This window comes from Pinus tabuliformis, chromosome J, assembly GCF_031772625.1.
Source record: "Pinus tabuliformis cultivar Carrire ecotype Pingquan chromosome J, CPIR1, whole genome shotgun sequence".
NCBI classification, from domain to species: domain Eukaryota; kingdom Viridiplantae; phylum Streptophyta; class Pinopsida; order Pinales; family Pinaceae; genus Pinus; species Pinus tabuliformis.
Window position 1 is genome coordinate 101018317 of NC_142295.1, and position 24649 is coordinate 101042965.

Genomic DNA, 24649 nt, shown 5'->3' on the forward strand with positions numbered 1-24649 from the left:
TGTGCCCAACTTGAACACCCGACTTCAATTTTCAGGTTGCTAAATATCATCAAGAACCGCCTCAGCAATTATTTCGAAGCTCCTTCAGCCACTTGACATCAGCCAAAGGATGAGAAAATATGCCATTAGACTGAACTTTTGCTTTCCTGCCCTTCCAAATTAGCCCATTTAAATGAGCCCCAAGTACTACCAACAATGCTGCAAATAAAGCACCAAATACAAATGTGCCAGAGAAAATACCAAGTTTCTACTGTCCTTCCCACCTTCACGAGCCAGACAAAGGTTACACGTGAGGTCATCAATGCCCTAATGATTAATGTTGTCAAGAGGGGAGCTATAATAGACCTCATAATATCACTATAATATACTATATTACACAAGAACCGACATTGTTTAGCCAATTCCTGAGAATACCACACAAGACTCCCCTCAGGAAACTCCTCACTCTTCAAAGGCACCCATGGGAGATATATATACAAGCCCCTTTCCTTAGAACCTGCTGCAAGTTACTTCTGACTACTGTCACTTGTGATGCCTGCAAGATAGTTTCAATCCAAATATATAGAATGCAACACTAAATGATGTCTCTTTTTGCATAATTAATGAAACAGAAGATGCATTTCACCACAAGAAGTTTCAATTATCAAACAGCTATAATCAAAATATAAATAAATTAATAATGAAAATTCTTGATAAATATTTACTAAAAGGGAACAGCTTTGGCTACTAGAAGAATGTTTAAAAAAAAGAACAAAAGCTCTTTCCTTTGAAATCTAAAACAGGTCATTGGTTCTATTGATTATAATCTACTACTGATTAAAAGAAAATGCATTTACTCTTGTACCACTGGATTTAAGCCTTTAGAAACAAGACACAGACAACAGCTAGTGTTTAGTAGTGTTGCAGGATCTATCTCCCTCCTGCTTCCAAACCTGGAACTGCACTCCCAGCGGAAGCGCCTTTGGGAGAGTGCTCCCAGAATCCAGGAGCATACACCATACCTTTTGGGCACACTCCCTGCCCAGTGCCAATATGGGAGCATGACGCTCCCTAAGATAAGGAGCATACTCCCAACGTGCTTCTTCTATGCTCCATAGACACTCCCTGGGCGCTCCTCAGACTCTCCCTAATGGTAGGATTAAATTCATTTTTATCATTTCACTTAAATTTTTAGCATTGCCATTAATTGTTTCAGGCTGTTTGAAAGTGCTTCCAACTTCATTGGCTTCATATGGAGAAAATAGAATTTCATATACCATTCAAAAGTCAGCAGACTTAACAGTTTAAATAATTTCAGGAACAATGGGATTCCAGCATTTCATTGGATTCTGTTACATATGAGGGAATGTAATCGGCAATTAATCAAAAGCACAATGTCATCTATGTACCCCAATGTTGGTGGTGTTGATTGTTTAACTCCTTTGTCATGGCCTGAGTAAAAATGTACCCTTCACTAAAAACCAAAACCATTGATCAAGTATGTTAAGATTTTTCTACCATATTCTAAGGCTTGCATTAGGTATTGTTACCCACCACAAGTGGGTGACACCATTGGAGAAATTGTTTTCCCATATCTCTTCCAGCCAGCCAGCGAACAGCCGCTAACAACCACTACTAGCCGATGACAATGTGCCTTTCATATCTCCACCACCTGCATTACTCGTATGTTTCCTTGCCCATTTGGCAAGAGCACATGTTGGAAGGTGGGCTTCTGGTCAAAGGTACTTTACTCATTTTGCAATCGAGTGCTTATGCTTGTTTGTATTTTGGTATTTCACATGGATTATGGGGTAACATGGAAAAAAAAAGGGTCTTGATTGTGATCTTGTTCCCTCACCTTAAATGGGGGGTTAATCTTTCATCCTAGTCCAGTGGGACCTCCCCTAATGGCCCAATGGGTATAGGAGGGGCACTACTTGGGAAACCCCAATTGAGATAGCATAGTCCCATCTCTCCCTATTCCATACTTACCACTTTCCATCTTACATTATAAACCCTATATTCCACCTCCTTTCTTCGGGTTCAACTGAGCATTGGTTCTTTGGGATTTGGCACCATACATCCTCATTCCTGGGTAGCGCCCAAAACTTTTCCCTAGGAGGTTGATGTGTTGAAAATTTGGCAGCTCAAAGATGAATTTCTAAAAATAGAAAGTCTCAAGTATGACTTCCCAAAAATAGTAAATCACCTTGCATCAATTGGTAATCAACTATTGTTGATGGAAAATCCTTTCTGATCATCAATCAATCCTGTTACCCACCACTTTACGGGTGATATCCCCAGGAGAAATATTTCTCCATGATGAGCCTCAGCCGACAACCCCTTGATGTCTCCTACTAGCTCATTGTGCCATTTCTATGCCACCTAAGCCAGCCATGTGGTCCCTCACCCACCTGTATTGATCATATGTTTGAAGGTGGGCCTCCCAAATCTAAAGGTATGTCTTGTCATTTGATAATTGAGTATTGGGTTTACTTATCATGGATACTTCTGGGTATGGATTGATGGGGGGATTTGGCGGAAAGAGTAGGCTTAATTTGTGCTCCTGCCCCCTTGATCTCTTTTGGTTGCTACCCTTGGATCTTAGTCCCGTGGGATCTCCTTTATTGACCATTTGGTTCTAGGGTGGTACTACTTGGGAAACCCTGACTTTGGGTGCGTGGTCCCACTCCTTTATCCGCACATATTACTCCCTTTCCACTCACTATACCCCCATTCATCTTTTCTCCCACCTAGGTCCACATTCCCATTCTGGGTCCACATAGGGCTAGCCTCCCTATCCCCTTGCCCCCACCTTGGGTCAGGCCTAGAATGATGGCCTGAAGGTTGAAGCAATTAAAAGAAAAAGCAAAAAACATAAATGGCCTCATTTAACAGGAAATTGTACCACAAAATGCAAAAGATAGTCGGGACAAAAATAATTAGCACGTGGGCAAAAGCCATTGCATGAGCTCTACCCCAATCATTGTCCATCACCCTAGTTCCATAGGCCCTAGATGAGCCTCTTTTATCATTCAAGAACCCATGATTGTCCCAACCCCTAGAGGGCAATGAACTGCCCTACCTAAAAGGGGATAATCATTGTTATATCTTACACCTCATGATCTTGTCCTTTGAGCCCTGAGCAGTTAATTAAAGAAAATCCATAAAAGGCAAAAGGTATATGAAGAAGGGTGTTAAAATCAAGCAAGCGGCATCTCATGTACCATGATTGCTCCCTCCTATACATTACATACCCAACTGTGGGCTTCCCCTTATCTAGCTACCCCTATGCCCCACTATGTGGCCCAGGATTGCACCTCTCATTCCCTATTCCATTCCACTTATTTGTCACTTGCCACCCCCATTAGAGGGATGTACCTTGGACATAATATCCCCTCTAAGGGCTAAAACCACCTAATAAGGTACATGGATAACGCCCTTTGGAGCTTGGAGACACTCGCACATGCTAAAGCCCACTACATAAGGGCATGCCATTATGAAGTGCCCACGATGTTATCCATGATTTGTAAGCTTTTTACCTGATTATTTTAATGAATGGTTATACTGGAAGCCTAGGGGACGCATTGGATCTTATGCACGATTATAGGTGGTTTCCATTTGGGTTTGGTTTCCCTATATGAGATCCTAACCCCCAGAGGTCTACATTGGCACATGTAGGGAATGCATAGCGAGCCATGGGCCTCCACAGCAGCAGACAACACCACGGGTCTTCGTGGATGCTTAGAGATTACTAGCGATCCACTTCTAGGATGATGATGATATGCTTGGTACATTATGCCCAGCAAGCCCCCACAAGAGCCCCACACTCTTGACAAGTGTCCCAAGACTTGTACGATGTCATGGCAACATTCATTCCACCACTTGGAACCTTGCAGAGGATCTCTGATTCATATGGAGACCCATGGGGTCATCTATGTTCCCTCATACCCAATGGGAGCACCATAGGTCTACTACTTGGAGAACAAGGGGCCACCCCCCTGTCCATCATATTCCGAGGAATTTATTGCTCCATATGGCACTTCAAGATATTGTTGAGCCTTTAGAGGGTCGTACAACATGCACATATTATTATTTGGCCCCTTGTGAGGCTTATATTTACACTTATGAGCTAGTTTGGTGGGCTTGTCACTAATAGGGGTTTTATTTGCACATTATTTTATCATTAGGGCCTAATGTAGGCCCATAGGCTAATTCGAACTCTATGATTACACTTATTTGAGGATCTCTCTAATCATAGAGAATTTTCACACTTTTTTCCTAGATGGATATTTTTGGAGATGGTTGAATTTTGATGTATGGATTTCGGTTATTTCTCTTGCCTTGGAGCTTTATTGAGAAAACGAAATGTTGGTTGGATATACCCTATAACGTTGTAAGTAAATTTTAATGCTATTATTCTTGTTGTTGCATATTGCTAAAATTAGGGCTAGTTGTTGCATTATTGAAATCTGGAATTGAGCATGTTTTAGCTAATTTAATATATGGGCCAATGATGTATGAATGAAATGTCCTAGAGATTTATTTATCTTGAGAAGCTTGCATTATTTTCTTTGAAGTATAAATGCTTGAAGGTCACTTCTCTTTCTCTCAACATTGGACGAAGTTGACTTTCCGGACCTCCTTGATCAAGAAACCAAGCACATCATTATCCTTGACTTCATATCCCCAAGTGAACTAGGCACTGATCCCTCAAAAGGGGTGATCATTTTAACCCTCTTTTAACCATTTTCCACCTTTTTCCCCAAGTTTAGCCCCATTAGGTCACCTAGGGCATCAATTTCCCAAGAATTGACCCATGGAAAAATATTGATCTCCTATAGGCTTACTATGTTGGTGGGTTCCCTCCCTCTCCTCCAAATTTGAGGCAATTCTAACAGTGGAAACTCCAGGAATCTCAAGCCCTAGCTCTAGGATTGAATTGTACCTAGCCATCCCCAAGGCTAGAGCTCAATAGGATCAATTCAACCTTCTGAAGCAAGTATTCTTAATTGGTCCTTTCCCCTCACCTTGTCTAGGATAGGAACATCATTGGTTGCTACATTCCACCCCCGAACCTGGGTTGGGTCCACTTGGCCCCATGTAGTCCCACTTCTCAATCAAGATTATTTGTCAAGGACCATTTGGGAATCCAAGATTCCCAAGGATTATAGGGATTGAGAAACTTGTTCGTAAGCCTATCCTTTCTCCCTCAACCGTCCAATCCTCACCCCCTTATCCCTGGTGGACCAAGTCCCTTGCTTAAAGAGCAAGCAAGCTCTATTCTTCACTCCATCCTTGGGAAAGGGCTTTCAAGGTCACTTCTCACCTGTCCATTGACATATACTTTACAAGTGAATCCCTACACTGTCGGGACTCCTCCCATCGGTGAAAGTCTGTAAAGAGCAAGAAGACTTAGTTGTGGTGACAGTGGGTTAAGCCTCCATCGTTTTCCTTAACCTAGCAGTTTCCCTCTTAGGAACCCCTTTAGGTCCCCTGCTGGTTTGAGCGGTAACATTTATGGCGTTGTTGCCGAGGAGGAAGCAAGTCTGCCTCCCTAGTGAATCATCGAGGAATTGATTCATTAACGACATTCTCATTATTCCTCTGGCGACTCCACTCATTGTCAAAACCCCTAGTCTGCTTGAAGGAGACAACATTCCTCCTTTAACTAGGGCTACTACAAGAAGGAACCATGAACCATCACCTGTTGGCACCGCTCTCCTTCTAGAATTTGAAAAAGTTAGTGACTCAACTCCGAAAAATGACAGATTTTGTTGGTACTAGCAACAACAAGATGACCAAAAGTCAAAGACATTTGGTTAGTGTATTTTCTCCTTTGAAGCTCGGTAATGATCCCAAGCCATTACCTGAAAAATACAACCGATGGTTACCCAGGTTCAAGGGAGATGCCACCATGAGTGCCCGTGACTTTGTTGAAGAATTTTATTGGAAATTGTCCCCTAGGTTGATCTTCGATGAAGATAGAATCATGATGTTGTTTGCCTTATCACTTGAGGGACAAGCTAGAGAGTGGTACCTTAGTCTTCCTCCTAGCTGCATTAGTGATTCTGATGAGTTTGAAGACCTATTCATGAAAAGGTGGTCTTGCAATGCTCAGGGAACCTTCAACATCGAGAAGTTTTATCAGATATCCAAGGGAAGGGAAGACCTCTGGGAATTCATTCAAAATGTTGATAGGATTGTACAAGATATCCCTGATCACCTAAAGCCTTCTAATGCCAACATCCTTGATAAATTTGTCAAAGTTGTCGGGGGCCACCTAACCTATGCCTTAAGAGACAAGAAACCTTCCACATTGGCTGAAGCTAAAGAAATGGCAATTCAGGTTGAGGAAAACCTTCGTATCTCAAAAATGAATGTCGATGACCTCCCTAAAGCCAAAACTGAGACTAAGAAGGAGAAGCCGAAAGATCAACATGAAGAAACCCTTTGGGCTATCCTCAAGAAAATGGACAAACTTAGTGAGGAAGTTCATTCACGAGATCGAATCGTTATGAACAAGATCACCACTTTGGAGAAAGCCCAAAAGTCAAATTTTGTTCCGAAAGGGAAGCCTTTTCCAAGAAAGCAAGGTGAGGAAGATAAACCTAGCTCATCTCAAGTCCCAAATACCTTAGCCCCAACCAATATAGTGGACCAAGATTCATCCTCTGAAGATGAGGCTAGTGAGAGTGATGAGAGTGATGATGATGAAACAAATGAGCAAACTAACCTTGTAGAATCCGATGTATTCAACATTCTACTTGGAGGTTCATACACTCATCCTCCCATCAATGAGGTCATAACCAAAGATGAGAAAGAGAAGCCTATGCTAAACACTGATGAGCGTAGTGGAAGATTCAAAGGGGTTCAATATTCCTAAAGAGACAATAATAAAGACCCCGCAAACTCCAAAGAGCCTAACAAAGAGGACACTTCTCCCAAGCAAAATCCTCCCAAAAATGTCCCCTCTAAAGAGCCTCCCAAAGAGAAAGCCCTTTCGAGGAATCTTCCAAAAAAGGATTCCCAAAACAAAGTTGAACCAAAAAAGGGCCCTCAAAAGGGAGAAAACACCAAAAAGAAAGAAAAGGGAAAACATGTTGGGCTTAACATTGACATGGATGTTGCTATTGGAAAGATGATCGTATTTGTCCCTCTAAAGGAGATTGCTAAACTTCCTGAGCAAGGACAACAAAAATAAGAAGTCCTTGGGTTTTGAAGAGGAAGAATTACCTGAAGACTTGCAAAACATTCACATTCCCGATCGTAACCCCAGACACGAACCTTTCATGCTCACTTTGGCTGTCAATGACCTTTACCTCCATAATTGTATGCTCGACTCAAGGGCTTCCACAAACATTATGCCTTTAACTATTATGAAGCAATTGGGTCTCAGCATCACCCGACCATACAAGGTGTGTGGATTTAACTCCAAACCTGTGGAAGTGGAGGGTCTCATCAAAGATCTTAAGGTTTCTCTGGCTAGGAACCCCGACATATCTCTCCTCATGGACATTGTTGTCATCGATATTCCTGATGTATGGGGGATGTTGCTATCTAGAAAATGGGGAGCCATTGTTGGGGGCCATGTTCAAATGGATCTATCATATGCTACCATCCCTCAATCCGATGGGACCCCTTTCATCCTTCATAGAGAACCTACCTACCTATCTCATGTGATTGAACCCGGTCCCTACTATGAAGCACATAACACCGAGAAGCCCTCCCCCATTCTTCCTTCACAAGAGGTCTGTATCCTTAAAAGACCAAATCACAAGCCAAGCAAGAAGTGGAAACCAAAGAAAGAATACAAAGTAGGGGACTTGGTCTTGGTGGACAAAGAGTTAGTTCCCGTCAAGATTCATGGGAAAGTTGGGGATGACTATTACTACATTGCCAAACTCAACGACGAACTTTGGCCTCAACCGGTCAAAATAAGTCGCATCACTCCTTTCCTTGATACTTGACGTTGTACTATATGCATGTTAGGATAGGATGCATTGCATAATGATTTTTGCATTAGAACTAACTGCATATGATGTTTCTCATGATAGATTAGATTGCATATAATACAAAATAAAAATAAAAAATAAAAAATTATTGGTTTATGAACTAACATTAAGCATGGGTGATCACCAGACACCATGAAAAACATGTTGCCCTGTGGTTTTGATCCTTGACATGTGTAGATATGAGATCTATGGTGACCAAGAGATTGTTGGAGTTCTCGTAACCTCCCATTCGAGCAACCTCGTCCACTTCGAGAGAGATCACGTCCTAGTTGGAGCTAGATGTTACCCAACACTCTATGGGTGATACCCCAAGAGAAATTTTTCTCCATGATGAGCCTCAGCCGGCAGCCAAAAACCCCTTAATACCTCCTACTAGCTAGTTGTTCCATTTCTCTGCCACCTAAGCCAACCATGTGGTCCCTCACTCACTTGTATTGATCGTATGTTTGAAGGTGGGCCTCCCGAATCTAAAGGTATGTCTTGTCATTTGATAATTGAGTATTGGGCTTACTTATCATGGATACTTCTCGATATGGATTGATGGGGGGATTTCGCGAAAAGAGTGGGCGTAGTTTGAGCTCTTGTCCCCTTGATCTCTTTTGGTTGTTACCCTTGGATCTTAGTCTCGTGGGATCTCCTTTATTGACCATTTGGTTCTAGGGTGGTACTACTTGGGAAACCCTGACTTTGGGTGCGTGGTCTCGCTCCTTTATCCACACATATAACTCCCTTTCCACTCACCATACCCCCATTCATCTTTTCTCCCACCTGGGTCCACATAGGGCTAGCCTCATTATCCCCTTGCCCCCACCTTGGGTCAGGCCTGGAATGATGGGCCAGAGGTTGAAGCAATGAAAAGAAAAAGTGAAAAGCATTAATGGCCACATTTAACAAGAAATTGTACCACAAAATGCAAAAGATGGTCAGGACAAAAATAATTAGCAAGTGGGCAAAAGCCATTACATGAGCTCTATCGCCATCATTGGCCATCACCCTAGTTCCATCGGCCCTAGATGAGCCTCCTTTATCATTTAGGAACACATGAATGTCCCAACCCCTGGAGGGCAATGAACCGCCCTACCTAAAAGGGGGTAATCAGTGTTATATCTTATCAATAGGGGCTAATGTAGGCCCATAGGCTAATTCGAACTCCTTAGGAGGCTCTATATTGACATTAGATACACTCATTTGTATCATCACTTGACTTGGGATCTCTCTAATCATAGAAAATTTTCAAACTTTTTTCCTAAGCGGATATTTTTTGAGATGGATGAATTTTGATGTATGGATTTGGGCTATTTCTCGTCTTTGAGCTTTATTGAGCAAATGAAAAGCTGGTTGCATATACTCTATAACGTTGTAAGTAAATTTTCATGTTATTATTCTTGTTGTTGCATACTGCAAAAATTAGGGCTAGTTGTTGCATTATTGAAATGTGAAATTGAGCATGTTTTAGCTAATTTAATGTATGGGCCAATGTTGTATGAATGAAATGTCCTAGAGATTTATTTATCTCAAGAAGCTTGCATCATTTGCTTTGAAGTATAAATGCTTGAAGGTCACTTTTCTTTTCATTCTCTCAACATTGGATGAAGTTGACTTTCTGGGCCTCCTTGATCAAGAAACCAAGTTCTCACACATCATTATCTGTGACTCCATATCCCTAAGAGAACTAGGCAGAGATCCCTCAAAAAGGGTGATCATTTTAACCCTCTTTTAACCATTTTTCCTTTCTTCCCAAGTCTAGCCCATTAGGTCACCTAGGGCACTAATTTCCCGGGAATTGACCCAAGGAAAAAATTCGATCCCCTATTGGCTACTGCATTAGTGGGTCCCCTCCCTCTCCTCCAAATTTGAGGCAATTCTAACAGTGGAAACTCCAAGAATCTTAAGCCCTAGCTCTAATCAAATTGTACCTAGGCATCCCCAAGGCTAGACCACAATAGGATCAATTCAACCTTTTGAAGCAAGTATTCTTGATTGGTCCTTTCCCCTCACCTTGTTCAGGATAGGAACATCATTGGTTGCTACATTCCACTCCCGAACCCGGGCTGGGTCCACTTGGCCCCGTGTGGTCCCACTTCTCAATCAAGATTATTTGTCAAGGACCATTTGGGAATCCAAGTTTACCAAGGATTATAGGGATTGAGAAACTTGTTCGTAAGCCTATCCTTTCTCCCTCAACCCTCCAATCCTCACGCCTTATCCCTGGTGGACCAAGTCCCTTGCTTAAAGAGCAAGCAAGCTCCATTCTTCACTCCATCCTTGGGAAAGGGTTTTCAGGGTCACTTCTCCGCTGTCCATTGACATATACTTTACAAGCGAATCCCTACACTATCGGGACTCCTCCCATATGTGAAAGTTTGTGAAGAGCAAGGAGACTTAGTTGTGGTGATAATGGGCTAAGCCTCCACCGTTGCCCTTAACCTAGAAGTTGCCCTCTTAGGAACCCCTTTAGGTCCCCTGCTGGTTTGAGCAGGTAACAAATCCTAATAGTTCAATTTTGACTTAATCATCAATATTATCATTAATATTATAACTATATTATTATATTATTATTAAAAAAAATTCAAGTCTCTCAATCATGGCTCTTAATAATGTTCTCTTATACTCTCATTATTGGCATGGCATATTCCTCTTACACTCTCATTAATGCTCTTACACTCTCTTATTCCCATTAAAAGACTCATCATTAAATATTCCTCTTACGCATGTGTTAACTTTAGATAACAATGGTATGTTCTATGCTTAAGAGCAATTTACCTCAATTTTTCTTTTTAGCCCAATATCAATTTACAGATTAGCAATCACATTTAACATAACAGTAAATGCAGATAGAACATAAATAAAAAGCAGAAAACAAGCCAAGACAAGAGGACACAATATTTGGCGGATGCCAAGGAAAAACCCCAATGTGGGGAAACCCTTTGATCAAGTCTTCTTATTATTCTTCAAAAGTTCAGCAGATCTGAGTACAATATACAAAACTCACTTGCCCAATTACAGTCAAATATGTCCAGTCAAACTACAGTCAATACGACGCCCTAACCAGAAAGTCAATGCTGGTCAACTTACTAAAAATCTTCCTTCAAATCAGCTCGGTCAAACCCAATCAACTCGGCCTCCAAGGATGGTCCGAATCAGCCCAAAACAGTCCTAAAAATATCAATCAAACTCGATCAATGCAAAGTCAAATCTGCGGTCAATGCTGGTCAAATAGCTCAGAATGCCTCGATTTATGTGCCCAAAAATGCGGCCTGCCCAAACAGAAATATTCCCACAAAAATCGAGGTCAAACAAGGTCAACATTGCCTGATCAATGCTGGTCAAACTTCCTGCAACTTGGTCAACGTTGGAAATAGAAAATCATAGTCAACCCTTCGCATGTGTGGAGGAGAAGGTTGTCCTGAAGTTCTACGACCCAATCAAATGAGGAGAGAGAGATACATGTGAGAATGAATGATGTCCAAATGAGGTAGATGCTCCTTTTATTTATATGCAACGTTGAGGATGAAAAGACATGTCTTTTAAGCTTCTGAGGCTACATTAGTTTGTTGGCCGACCTTGACAATTTGTCCATAAACAAAATTAATTCATAATTCCATTTGTACATGTCAGAATGAGATGACCTTAGATCAATCCTACACCACTCGAAAGAGGAATCCAATAGAAATATCAGCTTCATCATATGAGTTGTCCAAGGTGGAGTTTGGCTCTAGTTGTCAAATTTAACAGCATGTCATAAAATATTCCTCTCACCCTCTCATCTAAGGCGTGTGTTGTCTCTCCATAATAGAATTTGAATTGTTTCTCCTTAATGGCATGAGTTACTCTTCCCTACATGGAAAATGTAACTCCTCCTCAAGGCATGTGTATCGCTCCTCCTTTATGTCAAGAATTCATTGCTCCTATATATATGTGTCTCATATCATCTCATCTCACTTACTTGTGCATTGTGAATTCAAACTCTAGGGAGAGTTGAAGAGACTTGAAGGAGATTGTGAGAGAGAGAGACTTGGAGAGTAAGGGCAAAACTTGGTGAGCCAAGATTGATTATGTATTTGCTTCAGTCGCTGCTACTAGTGATCTTTATGCTACAACTTATTCGGATTTGGGTGAACTTTCTCATTCTCTTGATCTCTCATTGTACTTTGTATCTCTGCAGAACTATTGATATCTAATAAAAGAAGAATTCGGTTGGGTTTTCCCCTTGTGGGTTTTTCCCTGGTCATTGGACCTAAATTCTTTGTGTGCCATTGTGTTCTTGGCTGTCTTCTATTGTGCATATGGTTTATATGGTTTATGATCTATCTACAAATGCTTAACTAATATTGCAGCATAAAGAAGTTTTGTAATAAGAGATTGTTACAGCATAGAACATCAAAATTTCAACATGGTATCGCAGTTTTGGTGAAGACAAACTCAAGAAGACAAGCTCCATTTCCAACGCTTTTTCTGTTGGAATAAATTTTGTTGTCTACTCCACTTGAAGCTCATTTTCCCCTGAAATATCTCTTGCTATCCTTTCTACTTGTAGCTTATTTTCTGTTGAAATATCTCTTGCTATCTCTACTACTTGCAGCTCATTTTCTGTTGAAATATCTCTTGCTGTCTTTACTACTTGCAGCTCATTTTTATGTTGAAATATCCCTTCTCATTTGCTGCTTAAATATCACTTGTTGTCCATTCTTTCTTACTGCTGAAATCTTATTTGCTACTCCTTCCTTGCTGTTGAAATCTTATTTGCTGCTCCTTCTTGTTGAAATAAGCTCATTTTTCTATTCAAATATCCCTTCTCATTTGCTGCTAAAATATCACTTCTTGTCCGTTCTTTCTTACTGCTGAAATCTTATTTGCTACTCCTTCCTTGCTGGTGAAATCAAATTGTTGCTCCATGCTGTTGAAATAAGAAGATCTTATTTGTTGTTCTATTTGCTACTAAAAGCAAAACCAAAATAACAGTGTTTTCTTGTTTTTGCTCTTTCTAGTTCCTCTCCTGCAGATTCTTGTGACAGCTTGTTGGTTGATAGTGGTGCTTCAAGGCACTTTACTAGTTATAAAGATGTTCTCTCAAATCTGGTTGAGAGGGCGACATATTTGAAAATTATACTTGGAGATAATTCTACATATCCTATAAAAGGATCTGGTTTTGTTTCTTTTTATCTGGATCAAAAAATTTTGTATGTATTTGATTTAAAATTAAGGTGTTCCATGTGTTTAATAATTATGGTTTTGGTATTTGTTGATGCATGTAAAAGTAAAGAATAGTTTTACTTTTGTTTATGCATTTGCAAGAAAGTGTTGTCTTGAAAAGAAGTATAATGCATAGAAGGTTATGAAAGAATAACTAATAGAAACTGAATGTTGAAGATAGACTAATTTTGTTTCTCTCACATTATATGAGAAAAGACATAATCTTACAGGTTTTGGTAATTTTGATATTAGAGTTTACTGACAATAGTGGTGGCAAGTAAGGATTATGAATTTTACAAAAGATGGAATGATAGTTTTCTAAACTAATCTCTTTTGCAGCGATCAAAAATGCATTATATCTAATATCATTGCATACAATGAAGTCAATATGTATAATATTATTAATGTCTTCACTCTCGCATAAAGATTTGAATATCTTTATAAAATCAATGGAAGATCTATCCATGTATTGATTTTGATAAGTAATCATCAATATAAATTGTGCAATCGAAAGTTCACTCATCTCCATTATAAAGCATTACCTCATGTGAGAAAGATGGTTACCGAAATGCCTAAGATTAGAGTGGATTATGATGGAATTTTCCAAGTGGTGTTCAAGAAGATATATTTCTTTGGCCAATGACATGTGTTTGATGGACAATGGTTACTTATAGAGGCCAAATCAAGAGGGAGCTAACAACTTCCTTCAATCCACATTAAAAAAATAGTAGTTTCAAGTCTTATGGTGTTTCTTTGCTGTGAAGCCCTAAATTCAGAATTTAACAAGGTTTAACAAATTTATACTCGGAATATACCAATGTATATGTAATTTTAAAAACAAAATTTATCAATTTACTATTGAGTACCTATCTGGATTTTGTGTTTGAAGATGCTTTTGATCCGTCGTGGTTCCCGCTCTTGCTCCCGTTAGCAAAATACCAAAACCTCCCTGCTGAACTGGGAACAATCTCGGTACTCAGCTCCATAATACTTGAAATTAAAGCACTAAGTCCTCACTTTCTGTCTATAGCTCTCAGTTGAGAATTCCTCCTCTGTTTCTCCCAAAAAAAAAACTCCCCCCCCCCCCTCCTATACTTCCTCGCTTCTCCTTATATCTCCAAAACCCCACCATCTTTCCCTCCTTCCACCGTCTCAGTGTTCGCCGTCCATCTGTTTTCCTTGCACCTATCCTGTTACGTGGAACCTGAATGATCTTTAGAGGCAGTCACTTTTCATTTTAATAACACTGTTTGTTTAAATTGAATTTAAATTTTTTTTACTCTTAAGAAATAGGTTTTGTCGACTATTTTAGTCCTTATATTTTATTTAAGAACTTTATTCAATGTTTGTCATATGCCTTTTTAATTATATTATTTAGTTCCTTTTCTTGATATAGTTTTATGTTATATTTCTTTGTAAAATAAAATGTATAATTCTTTTAGTTAATATAAAAATGTTATTTATTTTAATTTCACTTTTATCTTATACAGTCGTTTGTATATATATATATATATATAGTACTTTAATTGGTTTCATATTATAGGGGTGCTATAGTTAGTCCCCACTCTACATATTCATTATGTTCTAGTGAGTTAGGTATTTACTTAGTACTTCAATAATTAATTCATTACTCTATACTTAGACATTTTCCAATATCAGCTAATATGTATACTAGTGTAATTTATACGATGCATGTCTATGTAGCTATCATATGCATGCCTCGTATACATGCTAATATTGCTATGCTACTCGTGAATAGAGATGAGTCGTTACATTTTTGTCATTGCTCTTGTTTAGATTTATCTTTATAGATCATTGGTTAGTCTTCCTGATTGAGTATTTGAATGATTATTTCACTAACTTCGTGATGAAGATGCAATCAAGAAAAATAGATCTTGAAGCTCATTAAGGTGCAAAATAGTGCAGGAAGAGTAAACTCTAAGAGAAAGTTGGTGCAAGGATAATGAAGGAGCCACTCTCACATCTAGAAAAGAAAAAAAGACCCGCCTCATCACCAGTTATACTTTCATTATGTTTATTTACTTTGCTACTCGTGAATAGAGATGGGTCATTACATTTGTGTCATTTCTCTTGTTTAGATTTATCTTTATAGATCATTGGTTAGTCTTCCTAATTGAGTATTTGAATGATTCTTTCACTAACTTCATGATGAGGATGCAATCAAGAAAAACATATCTTGAAGCTCATTAAGGTGCAAAATAGTGCAGGAAGAGGAAACTCCAAGAGAAAGTTGGTGCAAGGATAATGAAGGAGCCACTCTCACATCTAGAAAAGAAAAAAAGACCCACCTCATCACCAGTTATACTTTCATTATGTTTATTTACTTTACTACTATTGCTCTTTCTCTTTTTAGGATCAACAGGTACATTTTATGAATGTGAGAAACAAGTCCTTTGTATCAAGGTTGAAGATGATGTTGAGCCATCCCATGACTTGAGCGGACATGAAGTGGAAAAGAGCTCAAGACTTCTACAAGGAAGCTGGAATCAAGAAAAGGAGCTTTGTACCATATAACCCAGAACAAAATGGGCACTTAAGGATATTTGACTGCCCTGTCTACTTTCATGTGCCAAAGGAAAAGCCCTAATCTCTAGTTGTTGTTTGTTGCCCAGTTGGTTGGACAATAAGAAAGAGACCATCTTCTTGGACAAATCTAGACCGAAGGGGGGGCGGGGTACCAAAATTGAGCTCCAAACCTGTGAACCTCCCTAATAAAAAGAACTAATGGCCCTTGATCCTAATATCAAAATGATGTGGAGACAAACCCTTCCAAATCTACATAAACATATTGAAACTTCCCCTTGATCTTGTAGTAAATGGGGCGTGCATATGAAAATGAGGTTAACCTTCGACTGCATCTCTTATAAATGCCACCATTGACAAATTCCATCTAAGATGGGATGTGGCAACTGACCATTGTTAAGAAATCTAGGGGAGCAGCAAGTGTAGGTGATTTATTTTCTTTGATAACTGCTTGTGATGTATTTTTACTTGTATTAGCTTCTTCTTTCACTTGATTATATTTAGTGTTCTTTTCATCAAACAACTATCAAACCATAAAGAACAATAAGACAAAAGGACACAAGATATAGTCGATCAGCTAGGGCCAAAACCTCTCCAACTTGAGAGGAAAACCCACAAGAATTCTTCTCTTCTTATAGGATCTTCAACTGACAAATTCCAAGACCTATGACCCTTGACCAAGACCCTCCAAGAACAAGTCAAACTTTTCCTCTTTGACGAGCTTTCCTTCCAGCAACTGTTGCAACTTTGACCTCTAGCAAATTCTTCTGCAATATCAACCTCCAGCAAATTCTTATGCAACTTCGACCTCCCAAAAAAAATTTCTGCAATTTCGGCCTCTAGCAGATTTTTTTGTAGAAACTCTAATTCACACATGTTGCGAGAATATGGATCGATTTGCTTCTTTTCTCCTTTGCTTGGCTTGCCTTCTATTCCTTGTCAATTTGGCTTGCAGAGGAGACCTTTCATGACCCAAAACTTGTCCCTTGATAATGATTGCATTTCGGTACTTGCTTCTGCAAAATGATGCCCTAATACTTCGTACGTGTGGAGGAATATAGCCCAGAAAATAGTCCAAAAATCTTGCTCTTCTTTTCTTCTATTCGTCCTTCTCTTCCTCGCACTTTTTCTTCTTTCCTGATCGAACTTGTGAGTGATGAGCGAGTCCTCCAAGTGAGGTTGAAGTCTCCATTATAGGTTTCTTGTCCATGTTTGTAGGCCAACCAACTTGTAATTGTCTCTAGAACAACTTGTTGCCTGCATCATGATGAGGTCTTGGAGGGTCTTTTGACTCAAACTTTGACTCAAATAATTTTTTTTACTATATGTAACATGCCCAAGAAGGGTCTTTCATACATGACAATGACTCTCTTGACTTGTAGACTCAATGACAAGCCCTAGAAGCTCTCAATGGGAGCTTGACCTATAAAATAAGTTTCCCTTGAGCATGAAACCCATGCCTCAAGAACAACAATAATAAATTTATTTTTCTCATTACATTAAATACATAAAATCATGAATACATGTGTCATTATGAAGACCGAACCTAGTTACATATTTCAACACTCTCTCTTAACTAGGGAGGTATTCATAATCCATACAAGGTACTTGGACATTCTCAATCTGAAGAATTCTCATAGGAAGAGTTGGATTGGTAACCCATCTGTTTTAGCATCATACCAACTAGCATTGTCACATAGTAAGGCCTTGACTAACAACTCTATCTCTTCACAAGATCAGAGCACAATGTTGGCGAGACCAATGACTGATAGACACCATCATCATTATCTCTTAAAGCACATACCCCACCCAAGTGTTCACAAGGTATGTCCCTCCATGACTATTCTTATCTTGGATTCCCAGTACTTAAAGAATATCGATCCTCGACGACTACTCTAATCTTAGATACCCTACTTCATCCTCAAAGAGTATCGGATGTCAGATGCTTACCCAACCCTCCATTCTTTCTTCATAATATGAAGGCAAGAGTGATGTGTCTATCTATCCCTTTTCAATAGGGAAGATATACACATTCCTATAAAAGGAATGCACCCAAGTTCCTTCTTATCCAGGGACTTGTCCAAGCTCCCTCTCAACCAAGGACTTGTTTCCAAGCTCCCTCTTAACCAGGGACTTGCATCCAACATCAACTTTCTTTGGTGGAGATCATGGGACCTTTAGCTGCTTGTAGAACTCCTCCTTTCGATGTCATGAATTTCATCTTCATCATTGTGGAGCCTTCATCTTTGTAGGGCATCGACCATCTATCAATTTTCTTCAACGAACCATAGGATTGAACCGATAATCATTTCATCCTTCTTTTTGTAAGAAAGTGAGCTTTCAACCCACATCTGCCTTTTCCTTCATACAACTACCTCTTCCAAGTCATGTTTCCTTCAGGGTCTTCCATCCAACCCCATGAGTGCTAGTTGTAGATAACATCTACAACTCTCTTTTGGTAGCCCTGTGTCAACCCATCTAGATGTTGTTCAAAAATAAAGGATGAATATCAAATAAAAGTTACCTTTTATGATGGCCTTTCATCATGACATTTGCTTGCTTGCAATATCAACATCCTACACATTCATAAACACATCTCCAAGACTTTCAATGTCAAGGGTCTCTTTTCTTGACAGACCTTATCAGCGTCTTCATACGTTCTCTATGGAGATGTCATGGCCAATCCTTCTAGTCATCGAATGTTGATTTCCTTTTCTATGTGACCATAGTTGCATCTTTCACAAACTCTTCTTTCTTTCTTCATGTATCGCTTCCCAGGAACTTCCATCCATAGTTCTTTTATCTTTGTCAACCACCTCATATTCCATATGAGGACATATTATGTTAATTTCCTCTTGTCAATATGTGAACCATGCCTTCATGCATCTTTTTAAAAGAAGAGATCTATTTTCTTCAATCATGCTCCTGATGTAGAGAATTTACCCATGCAACCATATGACGACATGACACAATCAAATACATGCATACATACCTCTTTCCTTCTTTTGGTCATCTAGACTTCCTTCGGCAGCATCCTTTCCTTGATTCAAAGTACTTCAACCAGCTTGACATGTTTCCCTCCTTTGTCACCATATCATAATCCTTCTAAACAATGGATTCCACACAAAGCGAAATGATCAGACAGACACTTGCTTCTTCTAAGAGAGGTGAACCTTTAATGAAGATTCCAATAGAGGATCTTGATTGTCCTCATCCTGCAAATGCTTCTTCCTAATGGTGATGATGCATGATGAACTTTATGCTAGATGACTTTCTTCTACCCATAAGTACTACTTGTGCTTTCAATGAGGTTACCAAGAGCTACTTTGTTCCTCTGATGAGATTTTATAATGATGTCATGAGCTCTTGCTTCAATCGTATGCTCTTATGATGCCATTCCCTAAAAAGATGTATCCTATCATGCTTATAATGTTTCCTACCATGATAGCTATATTTTACAAACCTAAACAAAACTAAGTGAAGAAGATTATCTCAGTCCTAATAGATACTAGAGATCTTTCACTTCTTCCTTCTTTGATTTTTTCTTCTCAAGTTCTTCCACTTCTCCTTGTTGTCCTTCTTGAGATTTGGACAATCTCTCTTGTAGTGCCCATATTCCTAACAATCATAGCATTGGATCTTTGACATATTCTTCTTCCTTTTTTTACGACCAAACTTTCCAAGCTTTCCTTTTCTCTTAGCCATGGCAACAAATGCTTGAACTTGATCCTACACCACTTTTTGCCTTCAACTTGGTTTCTTCAATCTTACATAATGACCAAAGTTCATTGAATGGGGTAGCTTTCTTCTTTCCATAGATGCTTGATGTAAAAATGTCTTATTCCTCTGGTAGTGCATTGAGCAATATGGTGGTCATTTCTTTATCGAACATTATTTCTCCCAATTCTTGTAGTTAGTCTCTTATTTCTAATACCCTCATAAAGTATGAGGTTATTCTTTCTTCCTTTGATATCTTCATCTTGTAGAGTTCTTGTCTTAATGATATTACTTCTCCTGCAGTACTTACAGAGAACAATTCTACTCGCTTTTCATATATTTCTTTTGATGTCTCTAACTTTCATACATAAGGTATGAGGGGGTCCTTGATGAATTCTATGAGAATCCTTTGAGCCCTTACTTCCCCTTTCATATACTTAGCTAGAGCTTGAGCTTCTTCCTTTGGAGGTTTAGTGATTGATCCCTTAACATGTTCAACTACTTCATTTTCTATGAGGATCAAAATTGTCTTCTTCTTCCATGCAAGCAAGTTTGATGACCCCACCAATTTGTTGATTTCCTTGCAAAATGAAGTCATTTTGATAGCATATTCAATCATAAATATAAAGGTACTTACTTGTCAAGTGAAGATGCTTCTTGATGACAATATCTTCAACTTGATGCTTTCTGATTTTGATGATGATGTTGATAATAGAAGATGTCTTCTTGATGAAGATGTCTTCCTTCAAAAGTGAGCCTTCAAAGAGAGGGAGATCACCATGATTCCCTAATGATGATGACAACGGCTCTTCTTGCTCCCTTGGATGTGTATACTTCAATGAACAGTGCTTCTTTAAGTAGAGATAGGGTGATGTAGATCTTTTCTTTGAGATGATAATGTGAGCTTCTTAAGACTGCTTCAAGTGTATAACCCTTCTTTGGATGAGCTAGGGTTTTGAGGTCTTCTATCTTTGAGATCTGATGATCCTTTTAGATGAGTGGTCCTTCTTGAAGATTGATGCTCTTGAAGATTTTATAGTACTTCGGCCCTTGAGCGTCCTTCTTTAAGTTGCCTTTCCTTGTCTTGTCACCTTAGCTCTAATACCGTGTTGAGAAATGTAGGCGGTAACAAGTGTAGGTGATTTCTCTTCTTTCATAACTGCTTGTGATGTATTTTTACTTTTATTAGCTTCTTCATTCACTTGATTATATTTAGTGTTCTTTTCATCAAACAGTTATCAAACCATAAAGAACAATAAGACAAAAGGACACAATATATAGGCGATCATCCAGGGCCAAAACCTCTCCAACTTAAGAGGAAAACCCAAAAGAATTATTCTCTTCTTATAGAATCTTCAATTGACAAATTCCAAGACCTATGACCCTTGACCAAGACCCTCTAAGACTAAGTCAAACTTTTCCTCTTTGACGAGCTTTCCTTCCAACAACAGTTGCAACTTCAACCTCCAGCAAATTCTTCTGCAACTTCGACCTCCAGCAAATTCTTCTGCAACATTGACCTCCAGCAAATTCTACTGCAACTTCGACCTCTCAGAAGATTTTTCTGCAATTTCAACCTCCAACAGATTCTTTTGCAGAAACCCAACTTCGACCTCCAACAAATTCTTCTGCAACTTCGACCTCCCAGAATATTTTTCTGCAATTTAGACCTCTAGCAGATTCTTTTGCAGAAACCCAACTTCGACCTCTAGCAAATTCCACTGCAACTTCAACGTCCCAAAATATCTTTCTGCAATTTTGACCTCCAACAGATTCTTTTGCAGAAACCCTAAATCACACATGTGGCTTGCAAAGGAGACCTTTCATGACCCAAAACTTCTCCATTAATGATGATTGCAATTCAATACTTGTCGTTGCATAATGATGCCCTAATACTTCGCACCTGTGGATGAATATAGCCTAGTAAATAGTCCACAAATCTCGCTTTGCTTTTTTTCTATTCGTCCTTCTCTTCCTCGCACTTTTTCTTCTTCCTCGATCGAACTTGTGACTGATGTGTGAGTCCTCCAAGTGAGGTCGAAGTCTCCCTTATATAGGCTTCTTGTCCATGTTTGTAGGTCGACTTGTAATTGTCACTAGGCCGACTTGTTTCTTGCATCATGACAAGGTCTTGGAGGATCTTTTGACTCAAACTTGGACTCAAATAATTTTCTTTACAATACGTAGCATACCCAAGAAGGGTCTTTCATACATGACAATGACTCTCTTGACTTGTAGACTCAATGACAAGCCCTAGAAGCTCTTAATGGGAGCTTGACCTATAACATAAATTTCCCTCAAGCATGAAACCCATGCCTCAAGAAAACAAATAATAAATTTATTTTTCTCTTTACATTAAATACATAAAATCATGATTACATGTCATTATGAAGACCGCACCTAGTTACATATTTCAACAAGCATGACTTAAAGTTGACATAAGCCTACCTTGAATTGACCAAGGAGATCATGAGGACATGCATCCAATGCTACTTTGTATAAATGGGATAGGAAATAAGGCCATTCCTCAGCCACAAGAAATGCTTCAAGTAGAAAGCCATCTTAGGGACAATTACCACAAAATCTAGTAGGCCTAATGCAAAGCCACACTAAGCAAATCTAGATCTTATGTAAACAAGAGATCAGTCACCATTGTCACCTCAATGACCTCTCTCGAGTTATTTAGTAGTGAATTAAATCCCACAAGGGAGGCTTCTCTACAAACATCACCTAAGGATATTCAACAAAGAGGAATCTAAGATGATGCAAGGTCTAATAATTAGAGGAAAGGTGTTGCCAAAGCCTAGAAAGGCTAATATAAGACTTACCAAAGTTTAAGTACTCTTTCCTAAGACCTCTTAGATATCTTAGTAAATTGTTATAACTTAGGGTTTGAGAGATATTCAATAATATGGCATGCAATGTCATATAACAAATAGAAAAAATAGCCCTTTAAGAATAGATCAATAAAGGAAAATGGCTATCAATTAGGTAAGCAAGTTTTAGGGTAGGTAAGTGAGTTTTTATAGCTGAAACATGCATAAAACAGCGATAAAGGTGATGATGTCAGCCCTAGTCATAGGATTTTATTGTGCAATTAATACTATATATTGTTTTTTCAAGTTTATTAAATGCAACCACTATTAAGGGGGTTATAGTAAATCAAATGAAATTGTTATTAAATACGATTGTGAGAAAAACCCTAATCCTAGATACCTAGAAATTAGAGACGAGAGAGAAAATACATAAACAAGGGGTTGATCAACACCTACTAGACTAGCTAGCACCTTGATCTAATAGGGAAATGAAGTCTTTTAGGGCAAAATCTATGAAGATAGCCTTGATGAAAAGTGTGAGAGTAAGAATCTCTACTTATAAAACCTAGCAACATCCTTGGATGGGAGATTTTAAGTTCAAGAAACGCATATATCAAAGTTCACTTGAAGGATTTAATGAAAACATTTTTACATACCATGATGAATCAAGGTTTTTAAGTAAAATATTGTCTTTGTAACATGGCACACATAGAAACCCTAATTCACATAATATAGCATGCAAAAATAGAAGAAAATCAACAATAAACTAATAACATTCCATAAGAATATCTTCAATCAATCCCAAAGAAGTCTCCTCCTGCAAAATTCCTCAAAATACAATTCACTCCATAGCATTATGTTGTGGCCAAGTAGAAAAGAGAAAAATAGGTACTAAGCACTTCAAAAGAGAGAAGCGTGATGAATGATAATGATGAATAAGTTAGTGAGACACCCCTCCATTTATATGTGGGAAGCCAAGTCTCATTTCACTAATTTAAAATTTTACAAGCAAAATCCCTAAAACAAGTTTACTTGAGCCTTCAACTAGGTAAGACTAAGGTCACAAGCCAACCATGAGATAGCTCTAAAACATAATAAAATGTCAAAAATAACCAGCATGTGTCGAAATAAATGCTCTCCACCATGACATCATCCTCCAAGAATGGGCAATAATGCATCAGGAAATAGTCCAAGAGTGCTCCTCACTCCATGAAATCCTCAGAGTGCATGTGCAAATCTCCAAATGGCACCTCCCCCTCCATGATGTCATCCAAAAAGAGGCCTACATCACCCTTCCAAGGCAATGTAGGAGTGATGTGGCACCATTTAGGGCAACCATTGGCATCAAGGAAGAATATGCTAACCCTCCCAATTCATCTCAATGGCAACCATCCTCATCTAGGCTCCAAAACAAGGCATCATCAATCAAACAGGGTCGAGGCCAACCTGGAGGCATCCTGGGTCCATCTGAGCACATCATAAAATAATACAATGTCCAAGCTCTCAAGCTCAACATTTCAACATCTAGAGGCACAACAAGAGGTGTAGAATCATGCAGAAGCTACTCAAGGCCCCATGCTCATCTTTAAAGGGGAAAAGTTGGGGCCACAAGGTCACAGATGCTCTCAGAATGAGGCAAAGCACTCCATGGAAGTGCTAGAAAGGAGTCAACCTATCCCTCAAGGGATCTCTACTTCATGTGATACCACAACAAAACCTCTCAAGATACTCTTAAGATCAAGTGAGATCAACATCATTAGGGACATAAAACCATTAAAGCATCATAATGGAACATATCTAATGTTAGAGGCACAAAATTACTTCACACAAAACTCACCTTCAAATGTCTAACTAGCACAATACCTATAAACAAGTTACCTCACTTGTGTTAAGGATGATTAGGTAGACAACCCTACTAGGTGCTTTCAGTGCCCAAGGGGAGTGACATGTCCTAGATAGACCCATCAATCCATAGGTATGCATGATAACATGGTTATGGAGTGGGAAAGACTTCAAGGAAGATACCACAACCATGATACCAACTAATGGGGGTCCAACATCTCAAGTATAACGATGTAAGGAGGGAGCAATCATGGAGGCATGAGTTACCCATTCTGACCGACCTACTTTTTCCACCCCTCTAGTGTGCCTTTTACTTTAATGATTTATCTTTCTTTGATGCATAGCTTAGGAGCCAAAGCTTGCTTTATGCTTTTCTTGCTGATGTGAGTAACAATGAAACGTCTTCTACAATTGCTTGGTGTCTTAGCATGTGGAAGACATTATTTGCCTCTTCTAGTGATTTATGTCTTCTTTTCTAAGTTCAACTCAGGAAAAGTACAATATTAAAGTCAATTAATTATTGTGGACTATTGGGTTATTTTC

General features: G+C 39.0%; 1 protein-coding gene across 2 annotated transcripts in view; it reads right to left on the minus strand.

Annotated features, from left to right (window-relative positions):
* Positions 1-244: 244 nt before the first annotated feature.
* LOC149225714 (uncharacterized) overlaps positions 245-24649 on the minus strand; it is a 250618-nt gene continuing 226213 nt past the window's right edge. For both annotated transcript variants that reach the window (XM_089377289.1, XM_089377287.1), the window contains one exon: positions 245-535. In XM_089377289.1, the coding sequence (XP_089233415.1) occupies positions 523-535 (13 nt within the window). In that variant the 3' untranslated portion in view covers positions 245-522. The remainder of the gene's footprint in view (positions 536-24649) is intronic.